Raw genomic sequence first — 17,041 nt, forward strand, 5'->3', positions numbered from 1 at the left:
ACCATGCTTCAGGACAAAATGTCATTTATTTGTCATTAGAAATAAACATTTCACAATACATAATTACATAGTGTTTTGGGGATTAATCACTATGCTTTAATTATGTTCAATTTGTAACAATGAAAATACATGCTGCATATCAGATACTTATATGACAATTCATAACAGTAGCAAAATTACAGTTATTAAGTAGCAGCAAAAATAATTTTATGGTTGGCGGTCACCACAACATAAGGAACTGGTATTAAAGGGTTGCAGCTTAGGAAGGTTGAGAACCACTGATCTGGACATTCCTTTGATTTTTGCTGTAAGACACGTTTCCAGAACTACTTTCTTTCTCTCAGGCGAGTGTATTTCATATGAAACCACCAAGAACTTTCCCTTAGAGTGCTCCACAACAACAAAAACAGCTGAATCCAATAGTTATTATTATTACTTTGTGGCTATGTTCAATAGCTGTCTGGCAATGTGTCTATAGAAAGTTTGGATTTGTCAGCTACCAAAGTCCCTTCCTCATAATAAGGTGACCAGATTTAAAGCAGGACACCATTGACCGGAGGTGTGGGGGGTGTTCTTGATTAAAAATTTGGTCTATATGGAACAAATAGACCGTTCCCTAGCTTGTCGTGCATTCTTTCCAAAATCAGGACTTTTTTAAAATGCCAAAAAACGGGACTGGTCACCTTATCATAGAAGGAAAAGACAGATAAGGTAGTTGTGACTTGTCTGGTAACTAATAGATGTAATACATACCGCTTTCCACATACTGACAACCCAAGAAAACCTTCCCCAAGAATGTAAGAAGGCATACCACTTGAGAAATGAACCTCATTTGTATTACTGTTGATATAAGCTTAAAATAGTCTTATTTTCTCCATCTTTTTTCCCCCTCTCCTCTAATTATCTCGTTTTTTGCTTTATGCTTGATTCTTAATGCTAACCTGGATGTCCCGGGCTCGTTCATAGGACTGATATGCAATTTTCTCTTCCATGCTGGCCAATTCCTGCTTCAAGTTCAAGATTTCATTCTGGTGGAGCTCTGTTAGGTCATTTAGTTGTTCTTCTAATCGTTCACATCTAAAAAAGGGAATCAGAATTTTAAGCTGTGAGTATTTTTCCTTCATATTCAACCCCCAAACCCATTCTGCAAAAAAAAAAACCAAAAAAACACAAATAAATTGAGTGGTCTTGGACAACAGGATATGCCAGAGGTTAAAACTAGGATTAGAACTTTTAGTCCTTGGAATGAACAGCTTGCCACAAGGCCATACTGTAAGAGTGACATGGCTTTTCTACAGTCGTCTCATCACAGGATTTGCATGGATTCCAGTAGCCCAAGTCAGTTTTTTAGCATACTTGTAATACTTGAAGCCACTCTTACTCTGCTCTGATTAGATATGGGGAGGCCGAAGCTAGCATAAAACTACGTAGAGCTCACCGGAAGATATATGGCACATATGGAAACTGACCTTCCAGAAGTCACCAGTAGCTTATTTTAATTGCGGGCAGCTTACTCACCTGGACATGCATGATTTTGAGTGCCAGAACCAGAAGGGCTTGTCATCCCAAGGTCAAGCACAGTATCTGGGACATATTAGCCAAACAATGTTTACTTAGGGGCTGTTGTGTGCCAGGTATGGCTCAAAGTACTGCAGTAAGCAAACAGAGTTACCTGCCCTTGGGAGTTTACATTCTGGGGGAAAGGGGACAGGAGAAAAAGAAATAAACCAAAAAACCCCATGAGTATTTCAGGTATGGATGAGTAAGATGAGCTAATGGGAGCATATGGTAGAGTCACTGAGAGCTAGCTTAGCTAGACTGGTCAAAGAAAGGCCTCTTTTCCTATTCAACTCCCTTTAACAATGAGTTAAAACCTGAATGATGAGAAGAATGGAGGCTTGTGAAGATGCAGGGGAATTGTATCTTAAGCAGAAAGAACAACAAGTATAAAGTTCCCAAGTTGGGAACTAGTTTAGCATGCTTGAGAGGCAGAAAGCAGGCTAGTGTGGCTGTAGTAGAGAAAGAACAGAGAAATGTTCTTACACGAAGGTAAAACTATGGGAGTAGAGATTATCTTATTTATCTTGTATCTTAGGCATTTAGGACCACAGATAAGAAAGCTTACATGAAGATGAAACGTGGGAAAGGTATCAAAGGACCAGTAGGATTGGAACAATTAAAAGATTAGATTCCACATAAATCTGGGGGTAGAAATGTATACGAGACATTGGAGAATAGCAGGAAATCAGTTTAAAAAATGAGGGAAAGGAGTTGGGAACATGGATTAAACAGTATTGGGCTTAAGACAGTATGGAATGGGGGAAGTCACATGATGAACACAATGTTTTCAGAAAACGAACTATTTTCAAAAGATTAGCTGAAAAAACTTAAGGGGCAGTAAGTTTCTGTTAACAGAGGAGCCACCATCTGGAAAAGGACGGTGAGAATGATCGTGGAAGTCGTGGAAATGTGTTTGTGGGAGCTGTTAACCTGATGTTGGTTCTACTGTGTATGTTCTTATCAGCAACAACATAAGTAAAACAGTAGAAGAGGTTATTTGATATTGGTGAAGAGAACAGATTTGGTGGAATGAGTATGGAGTCCCAGGAACCAAATGAAGAGCTAAATAGGTAGGAGAAGGTTGATGACTACAAATTAAAGATTAGAAACAGAGGTAAAGCAGAGAGAAGGGTAAAAATATCTCGAGCCAATGGTAACTAGAATGTAGCTCCTCTGTGTGACAGAGCTGGACAGGGCAAAATCATTTGTGTGTGTGTGTGTGTGTATGAACTGTATCAGGTGACATTGTCAGAAGAATGACTACAAAATGACTGTCTATAAAATTTTGTAGTTTCAACGGTTTATCATTTTTAAATAATGTCTCTGTAGTTAGTTATAATGACATAAAACACTTCACAATTCCAGCTTACATGTACCAATATATCTACAAGGTTAACACTATGCTAATTTATTTTTGAACATTCTAGTGGGCTTTAGTCCTCATGACCCAACTATAATGATGCTTCAGATTACAAGCATGCCTGTTGTTTTGTCGCTGCCAGTGTTTTTCTAGGGCTCATTTTGCCAAATTTTCTGTTGTTTTAGGTACAATATTAGTGGTAATATTTGGGAATCTGTAGATCACTTTGAAAATGAGGTAGTAATTAAAGGGAAAGGAGGAGAAAAATCTACAGGCTCCTACTCAGTTACTAATATAATTCAATGTTAAAAAATACAAAGCAATTTTGCTGCCAGTATTAATATAATCTAAGAAAAATTATATTTAAGCAATTTCCAATTATACCATATATTATTCCACTACTAAAACTAATACAAATCACGAAGGGTTCTGTATCATTTGTTATGGGAGGAGGCCCATGGTGGCACATAAGGGGTGACAGCTTGCGCTATGGCATTGGACACCGCTGACTCTGACAAGCGCAAGCAGGTGGAGGCTCATAAAATTTGGTACTGAAAGATTAGAAATGACAGAGCTCAAACATTTAAATAACCCCCCTTTCCCTCATTTTTAATCACATTTATAAGATATAAACTTTTAAGGAATAATACATGGAATTTCTATATTTAAGGTAATTTTTACATGGGAACATCACCAACTTTCTTCCATTCAAGAATTATATAATTACTTACATTTTCCAAATGCCATAAGATTATGTCAATATATTGTTTTCCCATGATCAATCTATTTTAGCTGTTTCATTGTGCTTGTTAGTGTGGTTAGATTGTCAAGTTGGTTCCAACTCCTGCAACCCTATGCAGAATACAATGAAACACTACTCTATCTTGCGGCAGGCAGGCTCACAATTGTTCTTTATGTTTGAGCCCAGTGTTGCAGCCACTGCTGTCAATCCATCTCATCAAGGGTCTTCCTCTTTTTCACTGCCCCTCCACTTTACCAAGTATGATGTCCTTTTCCAGGGGCGTCCCTACTGGTAACATGTCCAAAGTACATGAGACGACATCTCATCATCCTCATCTCCAAGGGGCATACTGGCTGTACTTCTTCCAAGACAGATTTATTTGTCCTCTGGCAGACCTGGGTACGTTCAGTAATCTTTGCCAGTACCGTAATTCAAATGCCCTGACTCTTCTCTAGTCTTCCTGCGTCCCACTTTCACATGCTTTGTTAGACTGGGGTGACTAGAGAACAAACCCAGTGATGCTCATGCATGTGTAAGAGTTTTCTATCAAGAAGGAATTATATATCAAGGAAACATCCCAGCTCAGTCCAACTCAAGTCCGTAATTTCGATTCTAGTCTGTTAAGCTCCTCTTCAGACTCACGGAGCCACCTGCAATGATGTAGAAAGCATGAAGATCACAGGCTAGTGGGTGCCAAGTCCCATGGCTCCAATGGCAGTAGATGCATCTCCAGGGCTCTGGCAGCAACCAGCAGGAAGATGAAGGCAGAGAGAGGGGGTGGGGGCGGTTCTTAGGACCTTCCTTATGAGAAGGCCACGTGCACAAGGAGTCACCATCAGACTGTGACCTGAATGACAGGCTAGGCACCACCCATACACTTTTATATCTTCAAGTTGACATGAAATTATGTAACTACCACACATGCATATGAGGCAACTGAAAATACCAGGGCTTGGGCAGGTACATAGTAGACCTCAAAGTAAAATTCTGGCTTTTCAACATTCTAAAGAGGTCTTGTGGAGCAGCTTTACCCAATGCAGTGTATCATTTAGTTTCCTGACTGCTGCTTCCATGAGCACTGACTGGATCCGAGGAGGATGAAAACCTTGACCACACTTCAATCTTTTCTCCATTTATCTTGATGTTGTCTATTGGTCCAATTGTGAGGTCCAGTCTTAAGGATTTTTAAAAAATTATTTTATTGGGGGCTCATACAATTCTTATCACAATCCATACATACATCCATTGGGTCAAGCACATATGTACATTTGTTGCCCTCATCATTCTCAAAGCGTTTGCCTTCCACTTTAGCCCTTAATATCAGTTGCTCATTTCCCCACTCCCACCCTCCTCCCTCAGGAACCCTTCACAATTCATAACTTACACTGTCTAACGTCTCCCCCGACCCTCTTCTCTGCTGTCCCTCCCGCAGGGAGGAGGCAACACTTATAATCGGTTCCCCCTATCTACCCCACATTCCCTTCACCCTCCAGGCCTCGCCCCTCTCACCACTGGTCCTGAAGGGATCATCTGTCCTGGATTCCCTGTGTTTCCAGTTGCTATCTGTACCAATGTGCATCCTCTGGTCTAGCCAGATTTGTAAGGTAGAATTGGGATCATGATAGTGGGGCGAGGGGGCGGGGGGAGCATTTAAGGACTGGAGGGAAGTTATGTTTCATCGTTGCTGCCCTGCATCCTGATTGGCTCGTCTCCTCCCTACAACCCTTCAGCAAGGGGGTGTCCAGTTGCCTACCAATGGGCTTTGAGTCTCCACTCTGCACTCATCCACCTTTACAATGATATTTTTTGTTCTTTGATGCTTGATACCTGATCCGTTGACGGCTCGTGGTCACACAATGCTGTTGTGCTTCTTCCATGTGGGCTTTGATGCTTCTGAGCTAGTTGGCCGCTTGTTTATCTTCAAGCCTTTAAGACCCAGACGCTATATCTTTTGATAGCCGGGCACCATCGGCTTTCTTTGCATGGAGTTGTAATCCGTACTGACGGCGGCAGGCATTGATCTTCCTCAAGTCTCTTCATTTCAGCAAGCAAAGCTGTTTTCTGCATATCTCAGGTTAATAAGCCTTCCTTCAATCCTGATGCTATAATCTTCTTCATAAAGTATAGCTTCCTGTATTATCTGCTTAATATACATATTGAATAAATTTGGTGATTGTAGTATTTGATAATTTCATCATTCTCTCTCTTTACTAAGGAGGGGCTTGTGATTTTTTAAAATGTAGTGCTTCAAATTCATTCTACTGGCATTTCAGGTAACGGCCATGCCTAAGCTGAGTATGAGTGCTGGACAGCAGAGAACAGTGCTGAATAGCAGAGATGGGAGCATGGTGGCTGTGGCAACCAGCCTGCATGTTGATGAAAGCAGACTTATGTGATCTCTTTGGCTTGTACTCCCACAAGCTACCACCCCCACCCCTTACAACTTCTTGGTCCTTTGAGATAAGCTTCGTTGATATTAAGCATGGTTCAGGGTCAGTGAAGAAGACCCTACGAGATGGGCTCACACATAACAATGACTGTGAGGATGGCAGAGGGCTGGGTCCTATGTTGTTGCTAAGTTGGAGCCAACTGGATGGCACTTAACAACAACATAGAGACATACCAGTAGAACAGGCTGACAAACAACAGCAGTCACAAAAGCTACACTTTATTGAATACCTATGAAGTAAATTCATTTTGAAAACTCTAGGTCAGCAGTTACTGTCTTCATTTTGTAAATAAGGATGATCAGAGAGAGTGACTTGCCCAAGAGTACACAGCTAATATTTAAATAGAACAAAGATTTTAATTTAAATATACTTGACTTTATAATCCAGGTTCACCCACATTCTTAACTTTCATGCTATGTGGCAGGGTCTCATTTTTCCTAAAACAGCTTACCCCCCACCCCCACCCCTGCTCCCACTTCTATTGTTAGATACAACTACTAGAAAAAAGTCTTTCTAAAACTCAAAACCTCTGGACACAGAACTTTTATTTCTGTTCATTGGTCTGGAGGAAATCTACACACTCCAAAGGGCAATTGTGAAGATAAATGAAAAGATGAGGTCGATTCCGGGCCCAGATGAGGCGTTCGTTCCTCCCAGTTTCCCCAAAGGACTGTCGGCTGCCCCTTGGTCCCATGCTTCCTCTGGTTCCACTGTTCACATAGCTCACTCTGTGTGTCTGCCTCCCATTTCTGAATTCTTTCTCTGAGTTTCTATTTTTTCATTTATGTCTCATTGTGGGCATGCATGCCTTTTACCATAGACTTTTGTATTAAGAGTCCTAAGTGTACTCTTATTTGTAATGCCTCCCTCTTCATACTGCCATGGAGCTCCCAGGTGGTTCCCCACCCCTTGCTGTACAGTATACCTGACTGGTTCAAATATGTGGTAGAAACTTTCCTAAGAATGAGGGCAGCACATTACAGTTAATGCTCAGAAAACAAACAAAGCAAAACAAAACAGGATCATTTGCTGTCCTTCAAACCTCTCAGGGAATATGGAGCCTTAGAGCTTGCCCAAGACCATATTCCTAAATAGGGACACATTTTCCTAAATAGTGTTTTTCCTTTTAGATTTCTTCCCCCTGGTTCAATAGTTTTTAGGTTGCTAAAATACCTCTTTCCTAGATATCCTCATTCTGTTAATGCTTCTGGGCCTTCCTTAGGTCAAAGTTAAATTCAGATTTTCTTTAGTTTCATGTGTACAGAGTGGCAAATATTATAAAACATATCAATATAGGGAACAAAATAAAAATGTGGTTTAACCTTAGATGCGAATGAAAAAATTTGTATTTCAGTTGCCTAGACTTGTCTAAATTATAGTTAATAATCATATAGATTTACAGTCTTAGAAACACATGAGGGAAGTTCTACTCTGTCCTATATATATGCCTGCTATGAAATCGGAATCTACCGGATGGTAGTGAATTTGTTTTTTATAGTATAAAAGGGGTCCTAGAGGTATAATGGATTACAAATTGGATTGTTAATTGAAAGGTCAACAATCCAAACCTATCAGCCCAAAGGGCCAGTTCTACTCTGTCCTGTCGGGTTGCTATGAGATAGAATCTATGCACTGGTAGGGTAGTTTTGTTCATATTTTTAAAATGTGTTATTTGTGCCACATACATAAATCCTCAAAGTCCTATGGGCAGAGAGTTTTATAAGGAACAAACAAAATAAAGAACTTAAGAGCATTGTTCCATTGAAAATTGGATAGTTCCTCTCTATATATGAGGAGGCTTCAAAAAGTTCATAGAAAAATTCCCTACCTTTTAATTCAATTTTCCCATCAATTTTAAATAAAAATCTCCCTTACATCATTTCTGCTACACTATGCTCTAGAATGTTCAGTGTCCAGTAGTATATTTACGGTATTTCCCTACAATACCACATAAATGAGATTACTGTGTATACACAACTCTCTTTTCTCTGCCTCCTATTTCCTATGAGGGTGGTCCAGACTGTGCTCTTACCATATCCTAGGACTCAAGTCAATTTTATCTGACCTTTGCAAATCTCCAGAAATTTCTAGTAGAATCTAGTAATCCTCATCAAGCCCTTCTGAAAAATAGTCTTTCGTATACTGAGAGGTTTACTCAAAGTCACATGGAATATTAAAAGCAAGATCTTTTCAAGATGAGAATCTCCTCAAATGAGAAAAAGTGTATCTACTGCACCTAGAGATGGTACTTTATTACCAAGTAGTTAAATAGTAAAGTAGCATTTTGTAAGTAGAATAAGCTCCATATCTTGGGAAATTAAATAGGGAAACCGTTTAGGAAGCTTGCCAACGTGACATAGACCTGCAGAACCCATAAACAAGATTACAATATATCCCGTTGAAATGGGCCCATTAATTCATCAACTAATAAGAATTACCTGGAGAATGATGGCTTTCTGAAAGAACAGAAAAGTTACAGCTGTTATTGTGTAACTGAAATCCTATTACACTTACACAAACAGTTGTGTTAGGGTTACAATAATAAGCACTTCCAATCAGCAGGAAACATCAGGGAGGAAGCTGAGAAAGCCATAAACCTTGGGGCTCTTTCAAAATCTGATGAACGAAGAGGTTGGCAAAATGCCCTAAGTGTCTTGGAATACAGATCTTCTGGGCTGCCCTCAACCCGTTGAAATGAACTTTATACTGGTATGTCATTACTAAAACATTTTCCTCCAATTGGTTCACCCAGGCCTTGCACATTTATTCCTTAGTTATTTTCACAACCCTCTAGTTGGTAACATAGTGCCACCAGCCTCAGCGTGACTTTTGTAACCTACATGTGAAACTTTAGTTTGAAAATATGCTACCACGGAGCCCAGTAGAAAGAAGGCATTTTCAGGGGGAGAAGTACTTGTGGGGGAGGAATTTAGGGTTCCACCTAGTCTACTTAATCATCACATACAGCAATACACTAGCATTAATCATAATATGGACAAAGGCAACTCCCCTTTCTTTCTTCACACCTTTTTATATGCAGCAGCATCTGCCTCCAAGGAACTTAAGATTTACAAGTATATTAATCTTTACTTCTTTTTCTGGGAGGTACTTCGATTTTAAAATGAGAAAGGGGAGGCCCACAGAAATGCTGTCCTTTTATTTTTATTGGTTTGTGAGATGGACCGAGGGTCTGCAATACCTGGTTCTGTTGTTGGTAGGTGCTGTCCAGTCAGCTCTGACTCACAGTGACCCGATGGACAACATAAGGAAACACTGCTTGGTCCCTCACCAACCTCACATTTTTTAAGACTTGCTTAATTGCCATTTTTGAAATTCCCCTTCCCCATTATTAACATTATAATCATTTTGCTTGCTATCCCTGCTAGTGTTTATTTCCCATCTGTAAAATAGAGAAATGTGGCTCAGAGGATTCAGAGAAAGAACACCTCAGATCTCCTCATTAAACATTAACACTAAACTAAAGACTTGAAGTTAAACAAGTGGCCATCTAGCAGAGAAGTAACAAGCCCACATGGAAGAAGCACACCAGCCTGTGCAATCATGAGGTGTCAGGTAACAGGCATCAAACAAACAAAAACATATTGTTGAGAATGAGGGGGTTCAGAGCAGAGACCCCAAACCTGTTTGTAGACAATGGGACATCCCTTCATATATGGGTCATCCTAGAATGCCAATTTAATAGAAGAAAGTATTCTTGCATTGAGGGAGTACTTGAGTGGAGGCCCAATGTCCTTCTGCTACCTTAATACTAAACCTATAAATATAGGCTCATAGATCTATTGCCCCATCCTCATATATTTGCATATGTACATGTCTTTATCTACACCTCTATAAATGCCCTTTTCCTCCCAGCTCTTTCCTCTATTTCCCTTGATTCTCCTCCTGTCCCACTATCATGCTTTGTCCCCACCAGGATTTTAGCACTTCCTCTTTGTTACATTCCCCTTGATTCATGCCTTTGGTCTTCTATACTCCTCTCTCCCAAGTATTCTGTTTAGTGACCACTTTCCACCCACCCCTCAATTTTAGATAGGGGGGAGTTCTCTGGAGGTCTATATCCTAATTAAGTAGTCCCACAAATGAATCTTGGGCTCCCACTGTCATCCATTGCCTTCTGCACACTGGATTCTCACAATTTAGGTCTGAGACTGATCCCTCCCTCGACTTCAGATTATACAGATTCCAATCCTTCAGTGACTGATGATGGTGTGCTTCTTCCATGTGGACTTAGACCTAGATGCTAAGTATGATTTGAGCTTTATTAGCAAAGAGAAATCTTGGGATTCTTACAAAATTTTTTTTAAAGTTTATGTTGTATTTTGGTAGGCAAAATTTCTCCCAACCCCACTAGAAGCAAAGCTTGTTTTATCTATAAAGTATCAAATACATGCAGATCTTGAGTAATTAATCAATGAATACTCATCTTGGAGAACTTTTCTGGATTAAGGATAAGCCAGGGCCCTGCTGAGTCAAATTCCCACTGAGTGAGAAACCGGGTGAGTGCACAGGTTGAGAACTACTCATCCGACACATCGCTCTTTGGGTGCACCTCACAAGTTTGGAGCCATGTAAGAGAGTCATTGGTACTCCTCTAGTTGGGTAACAGGTCACTAGGATAGCATGGCTGAAAGAAACATGTAGAGCAGGTAGGGAGAGAAACAGGGAGAACTAGATCCCAAGACTGATGCCAAAACGGCAGTTATGAGTACAGACTACTATTTCTCAAATGGGGCAGCTTTTTGCCAATCTTTGACCTGAATACAGAGACAGAGCTGGAGTATGTGGTGGGTGCTTGAATAGATTCCAGGATGAATTAGGAAAACCGGTTTTCCCTCTTTACCCTTTGCTACCTCATCCGTGTTGAAGCCTGAAAAAGGGTCAGGAAAGACTGAACAAGCAAGTCTTCAGGTGTAAAAGGAAAAAAGGCACAGAAAACTTTCAAGACAGGCAGCACAGGGGGGGAAGGCGGAGAAGAGGGGTTCCCATCACAAGGTTGGATATATAGCCCACCCCCCAGGGGAATGAATAACAGAAATGTGGGTGAAGGGAGACAATGGGTAAAACACAAAATAACAACAATAATATATACCTGATCAAGGATTCACGAGGGTGGGGGAGGGAGGGGAAAAGAGGAGCTGACACCAAGGGCTCAAGTAGAAAGAAAATATATTGGAAATGTTGATGGTAACAAATGTGCCAATGTGCTTGACATAATGGATGGATGTATGGATTGTGGTAAGAGTTGTACGAGTCCCCAATAAATTGATTTTTAAAAAAATGCTTATTCTTGCAGCATGTTGCAGAGTACTCCATGGTTTGTAGCATATGATGTTGCTGCTGAGGAAAAAAAAATTAAAAACATATATACAAGTGTGCTTAATACAACTGAGGGAGGGATTGTTATAAGATTTGTAAGAGCCCCCAATTAAGTGATTAATAATAATTAAAAGAAGATCAGAAGTACAGTGTCTTAAAGATGGGAAGATATCCATGCCATATAGGGAACAAATAAAACCTAAACAACTTTCTGGGCAATTTGGAGACTTGGTACAACTTTCTCATATCTTAGCATACCTCAGACTGGGGCTTTCTCCAGAAACATGGATAAAGATTACCCTCTCACCTTGTATAAAAAGTGGGGAGGAAGGTAGCATTTATTGAGTTTCTGCTCTAAACCAAGCACCATACAAGGTGTTTTCATACACACTCAGTTAATAATGTGAACCCTGTACAGTAGATATCATTGCCTTATTTTTACAGAGGAAGAAACCGAGGGTCAGATGAATTACATAGCCTATACTCATGAGTCAAAACTGACTTGATGGCAGTAAGCTATACTAATATTATCAAACTGTAAGCAATTCAAGCGTTATAATTCCAGTGTATTTTCTATCTCCTTTCCTTTCATTAATACATCTTTAAATTGGGAAGAGCTTACCTGCCTGCAAATCTCTTTTTTTAAAGAAAATAATTTTATTAGGGGCTCATACAACTCTTATCACACACATCAATTGTACATTCATTGCCCTCATCATTCTCAAAACATTTTCTCTCCACTTAAACCCCCGGCATTAGGTCCTCGTTTTTTTCCCCCCTCCCTCCCTGCAAATCTCTTTTATAGAAGGTTTTATTCTTCAAAAGGGCATCTCCTAATTGGGATTTTCCTTCTTATAAATGAAGGGCTAGCTTGAACCAATATGTTGTTTCTTTTGCAAATATATTGTCCAAACTTAGTTCACATTTCCTCTGGAGACTCTCAGCTCAATTTTCAATTGACAAACAGGAATAACACCTGAAATAATTGGACTAAAATAACTATATCTGACCACATCCCTGTCTAATGTCCAGTGATAGTAACATAAAGGACAATCATACTTTAACAACCATTTGTTTGGTTAGATTTCCAATGCCCTGTGCCTGATGGGTCTAGTCTACTTACGGACTGTTCTACTGTATATAGATGGTTGCTTATGGGGGCCACCTCATTCTGTATTTTTGCTGTTATGACTCAGTGCAATTTAAAATATCCCTGGGCTTAATACAAACATTCTCAGTTGCTTATTTCCAAAAGACAGCAATCCTCTTAAAATAGAAACTTTCAAATGGCATTAGTGTTTACCAACCAGGAGGTTTTTAGTCTGCCCTACATGATACTGCTTTATACCGGCATTAGCTGATAGCAGATGCCCTAATGAAAAAAATGACAAAAAGAAACTGTAACATGGTCCGTCAATGTTTTTGTAGTTCTCTCCTATTTCCAATGAGATTTGCCATAACTGAATTTTTTACTGCTATCAGTTTGCTAACACTACTATATCACATCAGCTAAGAAAAAAGTAATTCTCAGTTTTCAACAGCAAATTAAATTACATTAACCATTTTTACTGTGTAACTACCATGGCACCATTCTGAACCTCAGAGTACTCATCTGTAGAATAATGTTAAACTAGATCTCTAAGGGCCCTTTCGACTAAATCAGTTGCCCCTAATAAATCTGTGATAAACACATATTGGCTAAAGAGACTAACTGAACAAAAATCTTAAGTCACATATTCAATCACTATTACAAGAATTCTAAACCTTGTGGCCAACCCCTCAAAATACATGCAAAACTCAAATACTAAATACTTGGTTATTAATCAAAGATTGAGATAGAGTTCAGATTCAAGTTCTATCACAATGGCATTCTCAGTACATGTGGGTGCTGAAGAAATATCAGTCAGTAATTGCACAATTTTGTAGGTGAAGAGGGAGGCATATATGAGACAGGCTTCCAAATGCTTCTGGTCATTCCTGAGCAATGACTGGTCTTGAGGTAATACTCCCTGGGGAATAGTGGGAAGCATAAAATGCTAGTGACATTACTAGGAAGGGGTTTTGAAAAGAGATTAATGACTAGGGGAGAATGGGAGTCTTCTTATTAAGGTTTTACCCGTAACCTACAATGCGGTACTTGCTTGAAAAAACTTTTTAGAGCTTATACATTTATCAAAAACTATGAAATATGTTAAAAATCATCAATAAATTTTTAGTGAAATACACTATACTTCAACCTGAGAATGACCCCAAATCCACTGTCAATGTAATCAATACTTCTTAGAACTAATCTTGGGCTAAAATATGATATTCTCATGAAAACTGATTTTGAATCCCAGCTTTACCAATTAATTTAGTGAATCGTGGCAAATTAAAAAAATTCCACTGGGCCTCAATTTCCTTATCTGTAAAATGAGGACAGTACAATCCATGTGCAGACTTATTGTGAAGATTAGAGGTAACATACAAGATAGAGACATATATGGAAAATATTTTGCATTATACACATAGGAGTTTAGTAAATGCTGTTAGGGGTAGTGTCACTGTCATCATCACCATCATTAAATAACAAACAACAACAATGTGTATGGCTCCCTCTGGTAAAATAATCTAAAGCACAGAAAATGGACAAAAATGTATCTAGAGCAGTCATGCATGCATACTGGAGATTTGGTTACATAAGAGTCCCTTAAAAGTCCATTCCTAGACTGCTTCCTTCATTAAAAAAAAAAAAGCCTACATCAGAGAAGAAAAAGCAATTATTTAAGAGAGCCTACTGTAGGTAGCTCACCACTAACAGTGTGGAGCAGGCATGGAAAAGAGGGAAACAACCAAGCAACTAACTTAAATAAGAGAGACAAAGAACTGAAAATAAGCAAGCTGCCCAGGACAGTTTACTACAGAGGTGCTTACCTGACTCACCCAGAGAGCAGGGTAAGTGTTTGAATGCTAGCTAAACTCACCCATAAGGGCCTAAGGAAACAGACCTGGCGATCTGTTTTGGAAAGATCACAGCCTTGACAACCCTCTTGAGCTCAGCTCAGCTCAAAGGACCACCATGGGTAGGAACTGACTGGTGGACAAGAACCACCTGAGAATGTAGCTCTAAGCCAGTGTTGCCCAAAGTGGGCCATAACATCCCCCTGGGGGGTGCTGCAATGATCCAGGGGTGGGCTGGGGTGGGGACCTGCAAAAGTAGATACCTATACTTTAATCTGGGTTATGGGCTTATTGTATAAAAGTTTTTAAATGCAAGGGGGTGCTTAGTAATTTTTTTTTCCTGAAAAGGGGGGTGGTAAGCCAATAAGTTTGGGATCCTATCCAAAACCAAAACTACTGTTCTTACTGCAGCTTACCCAAGCTATTTCCATGAATCAAATTAGGTTCAAGACCCTTTGCTAGAAGACAACAGTGGTATTCTCCATAAATGCTTCACATGTTAAAAATTTTGGTGCCTCAAAGAACACTTTTCTATTAATGAAGACATTTACTTATGTGAAACAGTTTAAAAACTTAAGATAAATATTATATATGCTATGTAAAAACTTATTAATGGAGAGAAATTCTTTAAAAATTTAACTAGTCTATTCAGGGAATGATCGGTGCAACAAAAATAGCTGAGTAAAACAGTTGTGTCCTCATATCAAAATTGAGTTTGAATCCCAACTTTACCACTTAACTTAGAAAACCTTGACAAATTAAAAAACTCCACTGGGCCTCAATTTCCTTATCTCTAAAATGATCAGCAAGATGTGCAGCTTGACGCCACCAGCCACTCAGCAGGAAGACAGGGCTTTCTGCTTCTGTAAAGTGTTGGAGTCTCAGAAACTCACAGGGGCAGGTCGACCCTGTCCTACAGGGATGCTACATGTCAGCACTGACTAGATGGTAGTGGTTTGGTCTTTTGATTTGGTTCTTGGAAAAAATGTTTTGTTTTGTTTTGTTTTTAAAGGAAAGGACATTCTAAAGCTAAAGATGATAAAACAAGTCAGATGACATATGTTGGGTTCTCTCCCTCCTTAGGCTTTTTACTTCTTTCTGAAAATTTACTCTCCATTTCATAAAATTAGTCACCTACCTTCTGTAGAGACCTGAAAGTGTAATTACATATATTGCCCATTAAGTGGATTGGAGTTGATTCTTGTAATAAAGTGATCTATAGTGAAGAGTTAAAGTTCTGCCTTGTAACTGATTCATTTTAAATGGATACAAAGATAGGCTTTGGGAGATTTGTTTTTTTGGCCCCTATAGTTTTTTTCACACTGTCCTATATCTAACTTGAAGACATAACAAGCTCTGCATGAATTTTAAGCTCTGGAACAATTAAAAACTTTTTATTGTTGTTGCTATCCACTCAAAATAAATCGTTTTAGCAACTAGATTTCAATGTTCAGAGGAGCACTAAAAGTAGTCACTGCAGAAATGTCAATGAAGCACTATGAGGCCAAGCACTGAGCTATATGGTTTACATAAATAATTTCATCTAGTTGTCATGATAACCTCAAGGACTATTAATAATCTGTTAGAGATGAGGAAAACAAGTTAAGGGAACATGCCTGTCTTTCAAGGTTAGTACATGGTTGAACTAGAATTTGAGCCTGTGACTGAGGATTAGCATGGTACACAGGACCCAAGTGTTTTATTTTTAGTCTATTTGAATTTGTCAAATCACAAGTTGAGCTTTAGAGCTCATCTTCTCAGTGTACTAAAGAATATATGAGACACTGGCATAGAAAGGGTAATACATCTGCTGTTAGAAGTTTATTTCTCTCTCCTATACTTTCATTCCCCTCCTTTTTTTTTTCACACGTGAAGTCTTACATTAGAATTGAAGGACAGAAGCTTGAAAAAGAGAAGACAAGACCAAATTATTGGCTAGCATTTCCACTATCTGAAAAACGAGGCAGACTGCTGCTGTAACTCCTATCAAAACCAGCTGAACAACTTATTTCTTATAAAGGCCGAGATCATCCATCTCATTAAGAGTACATTTAAAAACAAAACAGAACAAAAACCAAAAACAGAACACCCTTAAAAAAAAAAAGAGGTGAAAGAGATTTCTTATTTTATTTTAAAGAGGTAAAGGATATTGTTTAATCCCAGATAGCATAGAAGAACTATTCTTCCATAGTTGGGATAGGTCTAGAACTAAGGCCACTTTTAAAGCCTATCCTGATTTATGGCTCCTATAGGACCGACTGGTTCTTAATCTGCATCTGTAACAAAGTGTGGATTTGAATGAGTATTCTGTATGTAAAGAAAATAAGGGAAAAGAACAGATGTGGGAAGAATAGTTAACAAGTGGCCTAATATGAATACTACAGAGTATAATATAAAAAGAAACAAGTTTTTACCTTTAGCACATATAATTTAAAAAGTTTAATCCTTTGAGAATTTTCCAATTACCATCCAAATGTTTTCCATTCAAATGCTTGCCAATCCACAGTAAAGTTGACAGATACGCTTACATAAGCTTATTTCTAATTTAATCTTTCTTACACCTAAGTGCCAAAGGCTAAATATCTACAGGGCTCCTTATAATTTAGTGAGGCTTTGATTTTTATACAGGTCAGAGAATTACAGATCTTTATT

At 39.0% G+C, this 17,041-nt stretch overlaps 1 protein-coding gene across 5 annotated transcripts in view; it reads right to left on the reverse strand.

The window, feature by feature from the left end:
* Positions 1 to 17,041, reverse strand: part of TMCC1 (transmembrane and coiled-coil domain family 1) — a 170,068-nt gene that overhangs the window by 6,915 nt on the left and 146,112 nt on the right. For all 5 annotated transcript variants that reach the window (XM_004702377.2, XM_045289820.1, XM_045289822.1 and 2 more), the window contains one exon: positions 942 to 1,077. In XM_004702377.2, coding sequence (XP_004702434.1) covers positions 942 to 1,077 — 136 coding nt within the window. The remainder of the gene's footprint in view (positions 1 to 941; positions 1,078 to 17,041) is intronic.

Source organism: Echinops telfairi, unplaced genomic scaffold (assembly GCF_000313985.2).
Source record: "Echinops telfairi isolate 266 unplaced genomic scaffold, ASM31398v2 ScPeMD7_31;HRSCAF=116, whole genome shotgun sequence".
Lineage (NCBI taxonomy): Eukaryota > Metazoa > Chordata > Mammalia > Afrosoricida > Tenrecidae > Echinops > Echinops telfairi.